This window comes from Sinocyclocheilus rhinocerous, unplaced genomic scaffold (genome assembly GCF_001515625.1).
Source record: "Sinocyclocheilus rhinocerous isolate Xijiao unplaced genomic scaffold, SAMN03320098_v1.1 scaffold3507, whole genome shotgun sequence".
Lineage (NCBI taxonomy): Eukaryota > Metazoa > Chordata > Actinopteri > Cypriniformes > Cyprinidae > Sinocyclocheilus > Sinocyclocheilus rhinocerous.
The window spans coordinates 5,516-17,479 of record NW_015666567.1 but is presented as its reverse complement, the minus strand read 5'-3'; the positions used below and the strand labels follow the sequence as shown (position 1 = coordinate 17,479).

The 11,964-nt window shown below is 39.3% G+C and overlaps 1 protein-coding gene across 1 annotated transcript in view; it reads left to right on the top strand.

Annotated features, from left to right (window-relative positions):
* Window positions 1–10,830, top strand: part of LOC107732825 (stonustoxin subunit alpha-like) — an 11,300-nt gene extending 470 nt beyond the window's left edge. Inside the window, exon 3 of the mRNA XM_016544244.1 lies at window positions 9,106–10,830. Coding sequence (XP_016399730.1) covers window positions 9,106–10,830 — 1,725 coding nt within the window. The remainder of the gene's footprint in view (window positions 1–9,105) is intronic.
* Window positions 10,831–11,964: the final 1,134 nt, after the last annotated feature.

Here is an 11,964-nt window from a genome sequence, read left to right as displayed (position 1 = left end):
CACAGTGATGGTCTCCCACTTTTAATTTCTTTCCTTCCTGTGGAATCTGTTCGGGTGCAGAACTCCAGCCAACATTCTCATCTGATCTTGGCAAATATCCGAAGAAGGGAGCTTACAATCATGCTTTCAAGCTGTTTCCCCTCTTATTTCCTGCTGTTTCATTCACTTAGTCACTCCTTTAACAGAAGGATGGACCTGAATAAAGAAAAACAACATCTAAATAGCAGAATTCCATTTTAGTTGGTGGTAGCATGTGTGTTTCAGTATGTCACGGAGTTGCATTGTATAGATTCATGGTTTTTCTTTGTTTTCAGATAGTTCTTGGCAGCCAAAAAGCTTGTTAAGATTCTGTCTGGCATCATAACAAGTAGGTTTGTCGAATAGGTTTGTTAAGGTTCCGGTGAAAAGTAGTACAGGGCAACACATTCACAAGAACATTTCAAAAGTAAAGGAATCTGAGTGTGTGTTTTTTTTTTTTTTTTTAAAGTTACCTCGGACAGTAGAATAATCCTTTGCTTTTCAAGGGTATCTTTTGTTTCACACAGTGGGTAATCTGGGCAGTTATGTACCTCAGCTTTTCTGTGTTTCTTCACTTGGTTAGGGCTTCCCATTGATCCTTTTCACTTATGGGAGTTGATGATTAGCTCAGAACATCCTATGTTTCTCAATTCTGTCCTGTAATTTGCCATCTTATATTTCAAACTAATTTTCCAGCCATAGTAGCCACTCACAGAGCCTTTTTCTTTGAGGCATGGGTGCTTGCGTACCAAAGTAGCAGCTACATCATCAAGATCTGCACTTGAAGGGTATGCCTTGAACTTGAACTGAGGCTAAAGCATCCAAAATGTCAGACTTTAGCTTGGTATTGGGGCTCAGGAGAGTACCATCAGTTTGATAAGCAAATTGTGCATTTTGCAGTTGCATCTCTGCATCAAAACTAAACTGTGGTTTTGGAAAACTTTCAGGCCATGCCTGACTTCTAACGGAGGACACAGATTCTGGAGTTGACAGTACAGATGACTGTGGGGATGAGATTATGTCTGTATCACAGGATGATACTGAAGAGATCTCATTTATTTCTGGCCCAGATGAAGTAGGGATACTTGTAGATTAAGTCAAAAAATGACCTTGTGTGTAGCTCTGTCCTGTATGTCTGAAGTTGAACTGATGTTGACAAATTCATTAAAATCAGGATCTTTGAATTGAAATCTTGGAAGTTTAAAAGTTTGAAATTGAAAGTCGGAAATCTTCAAGGACTCTCAGTTGTGTTTGGATTTCTCTTTTAAGGTCATTAAATGTGTCTGGAATACCACCTGGGAGATTTAATCTTTCACAATTACTTTCTCTTAAATCACTAGAAGTTTGGTTGGGGTACCCATCGTGTTAAACTTTTCTGAAAGAGAGAGAGGGATGAATATATGAGTACAGCAATATATGAGTACAATATATGAGTACAGCAGATGCCAGCAGACTCGATCGTAACTATTTACATTAAAAGAATAGTTCACCTCAAAAATGAAAATTCTGTCATTTGCTCACCCTCATGTCGTTCCAATGTCATTCTGTATTAGTTTCTTTCTTATGTTGGACATAAAAGAAGATATTTTGAAGAATGCTGGTAATCAAACAGTTGTTGGCCCCATTGATTTCCATAGTATTTATGTCCCTACTATGGAAGTCAATGGAAACCAACAACTGTTTGATTACCAGCATTCTTCAAAATATATTCTATGTTCAACATAAGAAACTCATACAGAACTACATTGGAACAATATGAGTGTGAGCAAATGATAACAGAATTTTCATTTTTAACTTGGAACTATTCCTTTAAATAGATGAAAAAGACATTACATTTTTGAATAATAAATTTTTTTCATATTAATCCTCCGGAGAGTAGTCTCTAAGTAGTACATACTAGGTATGACAGTGGTGCTGAAGCAGCTTAATACATTGATATGTCCTACATGACTTCAGTGGCTGGTTATTACACCTTATCTATCTTATCTTATCTATCTAGGTGTACCGTAATCATTCAGACACCTCAAACAATATAATCAGCAAGAGGGTATGGGTCTTTCAACTCGTGGGGAATTAAGCAAATATCCAGAGTTGGTACCAATTCAAAGGCTCTGAAGTGCTCTCGATACCATAAACACATTTTTGTGGCAACGAAAGCCAGGTTGTCTTCGATTATACAGATTTGAGTAATTTTTGCAAATTCTGGAAGACCACAAAGAGACCCATGGGCAATTATCATGCCATTTCGATACATAATGCCATCATAAGAGACATTCTGAGCAACACTGACAGTGGTGATACCAGGATACAAGTTCAAGTTCATTTTATTTGTATAGCATATTTACAACAGCCACCAGGCTGACCAAAGTGCTTTACAGAAGAGCAGGATTATAAAAAATACACAGAAAACAGACCAGAAAAAAATAAATAAAATAAAAACAACCCCTTGAAAAATAACCATATAACAGTAGTCAATACACTAAGGAAAACAAATACGTTTTTAGCAAGGACTTAAAAACAGACAGAGAAGGGGCTGTTCTAATCTCTAAAGGGAGGGTATTCCAAAGTCGTTGCCCCGCCACCGCAAATGCACGCTCCCCTCTACGCTTAAGCCTAATGTGAGGGACTATCAACAAAGCCTGGTCACAGGATCGTAGCCTTCTAGACGGAGTGTAGAGATGAAGAAGTTCAGAGAGGTAGACAGGAGCTAGGTTACGTAGGGATTTAAATACAAAAAGAAGAATTTTAAATTCTATTCTCTGACAAACCGACAACCAGTGTAGGGATCTAAGAATTGGAGTGATGTGTTCATGTTTACCACACCTTGAAAGAAGTCTAGCCGCAGCGTTTTGGACAAACTGAAGGAATAGATTACTTTGAGACTATACCACAATATAAAGAATTGCAGTAATCTAGACGAGACGTAACAAACGCATGAACAGCCATTTCTAGAGTTTTAGGAGTGAAAAAGTTTTTAATTTTAGACAGTAAACGAAGCTGATAAAAACTGGATCCGATAACAGAAGAGATATGTTTATCAAATTTTAAATGCTGGTCAACAAGAACACCTAGGTTCCGCACTAAGGATCTAAAAACTGATAAACTTTCCAGCTCAGGGCTTATACACTGAGAGTTCTCATTTGGACCGAAAACAATTACCTCGGTCTTGTCTTCATTTAGGAAGAGGAAATTTTGGGCTAGCCATGATTTAACCTCCTCTAATCATTGCAGAAAAGAAGAATTCGCAGTGGAATTTTTTTCTATTGATTGGTAGATAGATTTGCGTATCATCTGCGTATAAATGAAAAGACACACCATGTTTCCTTAGAATAGAGACGAGAGGTAGCATGTAAAGAGAAAATAGAGAGGGAGATAAAATAGAGCCTTGTGGAAGGCCACAGATCAGAGGTGCAGGAGAAGCCCAGCTTCACTAAAAACTTTCTGTCAGACAGCTATGACTGAAACCATAGATTCAGAACGTTTGCTTTTAGACCCACCCAAGACTCTAATCTAGATAATAGTGTGGAGTGGTCTATGGTGTTAAAAGTGGCCGATAAATCTAAAAGAATAAGAACCACAGAGTCTCTGGAATCAGTAGAGAGGTAAATATAATTTAACACTCTCAAAAGGGCTGACTCCGTGCTGTGAGCAGACTTAACCTGTTAACCTGCTCCCCCCATTTTGGTATTTTTAGGTGACAATTTAGGTATCTTTGGAAAGAAGACACTTTAGGCTTTACTATCCATAATATAGTATAGTATAGAGTTGATAATGCTCAAAAAGATAAAAAGTTATAGACACTGAAGTGCCTTGAAAAAAATTGTACCACAGTGAATGTTTGTTTTTTTACAGATGGTAATCATACAGATGGCCGGCCATACAGTCAATAGTTACACTCTTATGGCCGTTCATATAGACAGCATTCACACTGATAGCTGGTCATACAGTCAGTAAGCACATGCTGATGGCCGGTCATACAGATGGTAATTATACAGAAACAGCCACATTCCCCACAAAACACACACACACACACATACGTGAAAAATGTTTAATAGGGGAAAAAAAAATTATTTGTGCAAAAAGCCGATCGCTAAGTTACGCCCCCAACAGATGACAGGTGCGTCACAGCTTGCATCACGAGCCGTCACAAGAGATTCCGCATATCTTTGACTTTTTTTTTAGTGGATGGTCTCATTCTGTTTGTGACACAGTATGCTACAAAAACATGTTGTTTTTTTACTACCAAGACGCAGTTTTTTTGAGTGTAAGTTATTCCATAACAGATACAAACAATAACTCTCCTCGAAAAAATTAGACGTAAACAAATGAATAACCATCCATATTACAACGTTATTGTTTTGTTGGACTAAAGTTGCTCTATGGGATGTTGTTCAGTGGAACCTAGCCTTTCTAACTAAATCGGGATTTACAGCAGTGGATGTGTTTATGACTCGTTATTGCGATGAATCTGGTATGTATACTGCATTTTTATTATGCATGTTTTGATGTGTACTGCTTACACAAATGTAGGAAATACATTCCTTATAAGCTTTCCATTGAAAAACAGTGATCTATCGTCGATGCTTGAGGCTTAGACCTTTAGAATGATACATAGTTTGTCAAGATTAATTATGTCCCTTTTCATTTAATCTATTCATAATCATTGACACGTGCAAACAAAGAGGGTTCAGTGCGGGCTATCAGGTTAAAACCAGATTGAAAAACCTCATAAATACAATTACTTGTCAGAAAACGTTGAAGTTGATTCAGCACAATTTTCTCCAAAACTTTTGAAATGAAAGGTAAGACAGAAGTTGGCCGAATTTTTTTTAGGACAGAAGGATCCAGTGAAGGCTTCATGAGCAGAGGAGTGACCATAGCCACTTTAAGATTGGCAGGAACAGAGCCAGTTTGGAGACACTTATTAATAAGAGACACCAAACCTTGCCCAATCAAATCTATAATCAATTTTTAAAATCTCGGGTGAATGATATCACTAGAACAGAATGAAGGTTTAAGCTTGTCAATCACCTCCTTTTTTTTCAAAAAGGTCTGCTAAGATGTAAGATAGTCTTTAAACATTTGAAGAGATATGCAGCCTGTCCTTTTTCGTTCTGCCTTTCTACAGTTTTGTTTTAGGAGACGGGTGTGACGAGAGGGGCGGGGCCGAGAGCCGTGGGAACGGAGCGAGGCCGGTGGAGTAAATGCTAATGCACGACACCTGCGCCACTCACCGGTCTCGAGTCTCTCGGAGGAGCTCCGGGAGGATAAAGGAGTGACGACAGTGTTGGACGAGAGAGGACCAGGCCTGGATTTTATTTTGTGTTTTGTGTGCGGCAGTCGTCCGCGAGGGGCTGCCGCTTTACTTTCATTTTGTGTTTGTTTATTTTATTAAAGTCTTTAAATGTTCGCCGTTCCCGCCTCCTTCTTCTCGTGACTACGAGCTGTGTTACAACGGGTATGAGAATTTTGCCACAGTTCAGATTTTGGTTTGTGCTTGTGAGGCTTAAGTGGGGCAGTTGCATTTGCTACCTTGAGCCAGGTGGAATTCATGAGGCTCAGATGTTGATCAGCATCCAAGTCAGATAACGGTTGATCCAAGTGCAACTGTGAGCAAAATTCAGCAAAGCACAAGTTTAAATTTGTGCTAAACTGTGGAGAGTAGAACCGAGACAGAGTTACAGGTGTAATAGAAAAATTAGAGAGATTTTGAAGAGTCAGTGAAAATAATATAGGCTTCACGAGCTAGGACCACACCACAAACAAGCTATGGAATAGTTAATTGAACAGGATGTTAGGGAAGAGTAGAAAGAGCATGAAGGGGTAGATGGAATGAGATGATGGTCAGGTTGATCAGGGCATCTAGAAGTGTAGGCCCAGAGAGACTCAGGGTGGGGGTATCGTCTCGATTGTATATTTAGGCCAGACGATTAGGACCCCCCGATACAACCTGAAAGAAAGAGAAATATGGGATAAGGATGGCTGAATGGATGAGAAAGGGAGGGAAAGGGTGGGTTCGAGAGAAGGAGACAAACAGTATGGTATGAGGCGGCCCGATATATCAAGGTTTCAGGATGTCAGGTGATTGTCTGGGGCGTGGCCCCACTCCCGAACCTCAGTTAACAAGTCAACTCCCTTTCACGAGCTAGGACCACGCCACAAACAAGCTATGGAATAGTTAAAGGGATAGTTCACCCAAAAATTTTTATTTGATGTTTATCTGCTTACCCCCAGGGCATCCACAATGTAGGTGACTTTGTTTCTTCAGTAGAACACAAACGAAGATTTTTAACTCAAACCGTTGCAGTCTGTCAGTCATATAATGGAAGTAGAGGTCTGCGCGGGACTATTTTTTAGTCCTGCTCCCGCAAGGTTATATTCCGCACCCACCCGCTCCCGCTATATATTCACTCTTTGTTCACCCGCTGTCCGCTTAGAATAATTTTCTTCCCGACCCGACCGTTCCCGCTAAATTTAGATCTCGTTTCCAGAATCTCACATTTCCGCTACTGAAAGAAAGAGAGATAGGCTAACAAATAAAAGTGTAGTCTGCACAAAATTGTATGTCCTTTTATTCGTCTTTTCAAGAGTCTTGAATTTATTGACTTTGACTTGAATTTATATGAATTATCTTAAGGCACTAAGGGGTGGATAGAGGGATTGAATGTAGATGAAGTTGGAGCGAATTCTGAGCATAGTAGGAAGCCGAAGAATGCTAGTAGGAACATGGACTCTAAGGTTCGATCTGACTCAGGATGTAGATAGCCTGATCGTATAGAGAGGATGCAGAGGCTAAATAGGTCAGTGGTTAATGAAATGCATTTAATGGTTTACGCAGGTTCTTGCTTTCATAAGCCTTTAATAGCACGGATGCGTGAGAATGAGAGATAGCAGGACAATTGTTGCCGGTGGTTTGTTTATAGAAGAAGTTGATCCCTGAATAGTAGGTTAAGAAGCACACATGTGGATCTTAGGAATGAATGAGGTTGATGGGAAAGGAAGCTGATAGAAGGAATGGTTAGCTTTAAGACAGTTCCAGCCAGTAAGGTATCCTGGAAGCGTGCTTGGGGCAAGGCAATTAAGAATGGCTTCTTGAGAAGCATGTTTTATTTTTAATCTGTGGTGAGACCTGAGTAGGATAAATGTTGATTCTGGAGCCAAATGTCTGAATTTCTGGAATGAGAAATGAGACGAAGATTCGGCTATGAGATTAAGGTTTCCAGGTATGTGAGTTGCTCGGAGGAGCAATAGTTGTTGAGCGGAGATTAAGTGAGATAAGATTATTAATGTGTATGCAAACTACCCGATATTTGAGCTTGAATGAAAGCTTATTTTATGTGCAAAACTTTGGTATGAATGAGAAGTGGGAAATATGTACGATACTCGCATTAAGAAACTTTATAGAAGTATTAATACAATCTGGCAAGGTCCCATGTGACTTATTTTATGTGCAAAACTTTGGTATGAATGAGAAGTGGGAAATATGTACGATACTCGCATTAAGAAACTTTATAGAAGTATTAATAAAATCTGGCAAGGATGTTCCCATGTGATAAATTGAAGCATCATGTTAATTTATGCATGAAGAAGAACCTTGCGGGGCATGGCCCCGCCTTGCAGCCAGTGTCTGATTGGAACAACGATCTGTGGGACGGACTTATGCAGCTTGATCAAAAACCCAATGTCCGAACAGATTCAATGCCTTTTCGCCTTTGTGTTAATCGCGCTCCAATTTGCGCTCACACGCTGCATCATCAAGCGATCGGGTCATCCAGAACTCAAACATTTCGTTGAAACGTCGTCACTGCCAGAGATCTTCAACAGCCTGTCTTGCAAACTCAGACTCTTTCAGAAGAACTGCCAAAGCCTCTGTGTCACAAGGAAACCCCATTCATCACCAAGCTCTCCCAAAAGACATCAGCCGAATGATCAAAACAAGGGAAACCCCTCTCAGCTGTCACCAAAACGCAAGTAAACAAACAAAGCTTCATCTCTTGCTGAACTGGTGCTGAATTGATCTTAAGCAGTAAATATAAGACAAATATCTGCTTTGTGATTCTCTCAGGCTGCAAGTTAAAGAACTGTAGCAAATATCTTACCTTTTTGGGACTTCATGCAAACTCAGTTAATCATCATCCTGTGTGTGTGTGTGTTTTCATTAGTTTAGTTTAATGTAATCTAGAATAACCAATAAAATCCTGTTTCATTATAAGAATCATTGTCTTGGGTCGTGTATTTAAAGTTAAACTTTGCCCAGATCTGGTTACGTTGCTCACAGATAACACAAATACCAATCTTGTACTATTGTCGTTGGCCACGTAGTAGTACAAATAGAATTGGTAAGATACACTAAATTCTACTAGACACTGGACGAATAGTGGATGAAGTGTAAGCTATTCAAATTTGGAATCAGTTCTAATCAGGTTGACTTTGAATCTTCAGATTCGGTTCCTCTCAAAGCTAAAATATTAATAATTCCTTACATTTATTTATAGAATATGATGAGTCAAAATGATACATTATAGGCATTTCAACTGCTCCAGAAACCAGTTAAGATTTACAACAAAAATGTTTTGCACTGGTCTGAACAAACACAGCAAACAGGCTTGATAAAAGTGTGAATCCACTGTCTGTCAGTAGGTGGCGCTTATGGAACAGCAGTTTCCACAGTAACCTCTGTAAATGTAAATGGAGCCCCAGCACTGCACATTTTGAATTTCACCTTTGGCTGACACTCATGTCAGGTCTTGGAGTCTAATTAATTGAATCTGGTGTGTTTTATTAAAGAGAGATTGCTTTATTACATTATTAAGTAATGTACAATGAGTACATTAGCAAACATTTACAAGCACATTATCTCATATTTGTAGTTAAATGACTATATATTAACTAATGATCTGTTAATCATTGTTTGTTAATAACTTATTAAAGTTATTATAAAGTGTTACCAAAAGTACTTATATAGCCAATTTGAGACAATAAAATTAAGCACACAAATATTAAATTAGTTTAAAATTTTCTTACAAATACAGGATGCATTTTTACTTCAGTTATACGTTGTATCCTCATACGTAACTGTTAAAATTGTTTCTCATTTCAGGTGTTACTCTGTGGGATAAGAAATCACTGAGTGAAGATCTGGACAGTCGTCCACAGCTCATGACAGATTTAAAGTTCAGTAGCTCGGACTCTCTCTCTGCCAAGTCCAGTCTCCTGGATGTAAGTGCTTCCCTGAAGGCCAGCTTTTTGGGAGGGTTAGTTGAGGTGGGAGGATCTGCCAAGTACCTGCGGAACACTAAATCTTCAAACCAACAGTCCAGAATAACAATGCATCACAGTGAAACCTCAAGATTCGAACAACTCACTATGACTCATCTGGGCCAGTTCATCTACCCTCAGGTGTTTGAGCAGAAAACTGCAACTCATGTGGTCACAGCTGTGCTGTACGGAGCTCAGGCCTTCATGGTGTTTGATCGGTCATTTGTAGAAGATGAAAACAGGCAGGAGATTGAGGGAGAACTGAATGTCATGGTCAAGAAAATCCCTGGATTTTCCATTGAGGGACAAGGAGCTGTAGAAATGAAAGATGAGGATAAGAAAAAGGCTGAGAAAATCACCTGCACATTTCATGGTGATGTCCATCTTGAGCAGAACCCCACCACGTACATAGAGGCCCTAGAGGTGTACAAGAAGCTCCCCTCTCTGCTGAGGGAGAATCCACAGAATGCCGTGCCAATAAAAGTCTGGCTCTATCCTCTTTCTCTACTGGATTCAAAAGCAGCTCAGTTAGTGAGAGAAATCAGCACGCAACTCATTTCCAACACTGAAGATATAATAGAGAAGCTGGGAGAAGTAGAGAGGAGATGCAAAGACCTGTCCAGAAGAAAAATGGTAAATTTTTTCAGTGACATCAAAGAGAGGCTGGACTCATTTCAGGGTTCATTTAGCATTTATAAGATGGTGCTCCAGAAAGCACTGGCCAGAGTCTTGCCTGCTATTCGAGGAGGAGGGATGGAGGAAAGGTCACTGGCAGACATCCTGAAGATCCACTACCTCTCCCCTTTTAATGCTAGCATGCTTAACCAGTGGTTACATGACACAGAGTTACAACTTCACCTCTTGAGTGTTTACACCAAGACACTGAAGGGGATCCAAATTGAAGATTCAGACAGTCTCATCAGCCTCCTTGATCCTGATATTGATGTTGTGGTGTGCTTGACCTTCACATCTCTGAAATACAAAGACCCATATCTTTCAACCCTGAATGAGTTTCTAAAATCTGACCCCTTTAAAGAGTTAGATGAGGTAAACAAGTTTACCCTGACATCTTCTGTCCAAAAATCATTCAACCCTCATGATTTCACTTCAAAAATGAGAGAAAACGTATCTCAATTCAGAAGTTTTTCAGAGGCCAATAAAGATGAAACGAGAATGCGCTTCATTATTTCTGCAATCTCTGATTCCTCCAGTCCAGGCTCCTCGATCTATCTGTATGAAAAAGGGAATCTGACAAATACACAGTTCCAGCCAGTGTCCAAGCCACCCACACCAATAGTGAAGAATGTTCTGGACCAAACTGTGTCCCTGAAACTGCAGAAGTCCCCGACTGGAGAAACAGTGAAGTATAGAGTAGAGTACCAGCAGATGAAAGCAGATTCTGGAGCTGAGGAACAGTGGCTTGTCGTAGACACAGCTGATGAAGACTTTACTCTGACTGGATTGATATCTGGAAAGCAGTACCTGATCCGCTACAGGATAGTGGGTAAAGTGGGAGTGAGTGAAGCCAGTGATTCTGTCAGCTCTCCAGTTTAAGAATAACCAGAATAACCAATAAAATCCTGTTTCATTATAAGAATCATTGTCTTGGGTCGTGTATTTAAATGCCCAGATCTTGCTCACAGATAACACAAATACCAATCTTGTACTATTGTCGTTGGCCACGTAGTAGTACAAATAGAATTGGTAAGATACACTAAAATTCTACTAGACGCTGGATGAATAGTGGATGAAGTGTAAGCTATTCAAATTTGGAATCAGTTCTAATCAGGTTGATTTTGAATCTTCAGATTCGATTCCCCCACTGAAAAAGAGCTAAAATAAAGAAATTTCCTTACATATATGGTGGAGACTAAAAGCTGGCAAATTTGGCTTGAAATTCATAACACCAAGTCATATTGAGGTTATCTTTTCTATTTTTATCCGGAAAAAATAGATTAGATACAGAGAAACAGAGTTGTTGTTGTAGCGTCTGCGTAGGATCATGTACGATCGTTTGGGTTTTATGGCTTAAGAGACCCCTTTTAGCCTTTGACATTTGCATATAAATTACAAACCTCGCCACAGATTCTACATTTATATCGGTGCTAAATTGTCAAATGGTTCCCCCCACTATCAGGGAGATGCTAAGCAGTATACCACTATCATCTCCCCATCTTAATTATTTTATAATTGCTGTTAATAGTGTTCATCGTCTTTTTTATTACGTCTTAAATTGATTTTTCCGTACATTTCTGCCATATGTACATTAATTGACAGTCACCACTGATAAGCTACCACTAAATATTGTAGAAACTTAATTTGCTGTAAAGTTGCTTTGCAATGATTTGTATCGTGAAAAGCGCTGTACAAATAAACTTGACTTGACTTGACTTGACTTATTCAGGTATATGAGTGTATCTCTGCTTTAAGATCTTCTAGATTTTTCGTTCTTGGTATCAAAATGATCTGGTCTTTATTCCTCAAACAATGATGTACACTATGTAATCGTGAAATGCATCATACTATTTGTACCATATTTTGGGTAAAACTGCACCAATCCTCCAGACCGGCCATAAACATGCAAATGGGCCATAAAGGGAGACAAAGAAAACTTCTCACGCTCAAAAATTCACGCCTGGTATTGGCTATTCCACCCAAAAGGTGGGTGTGGATAGGAACTTTCAAAAG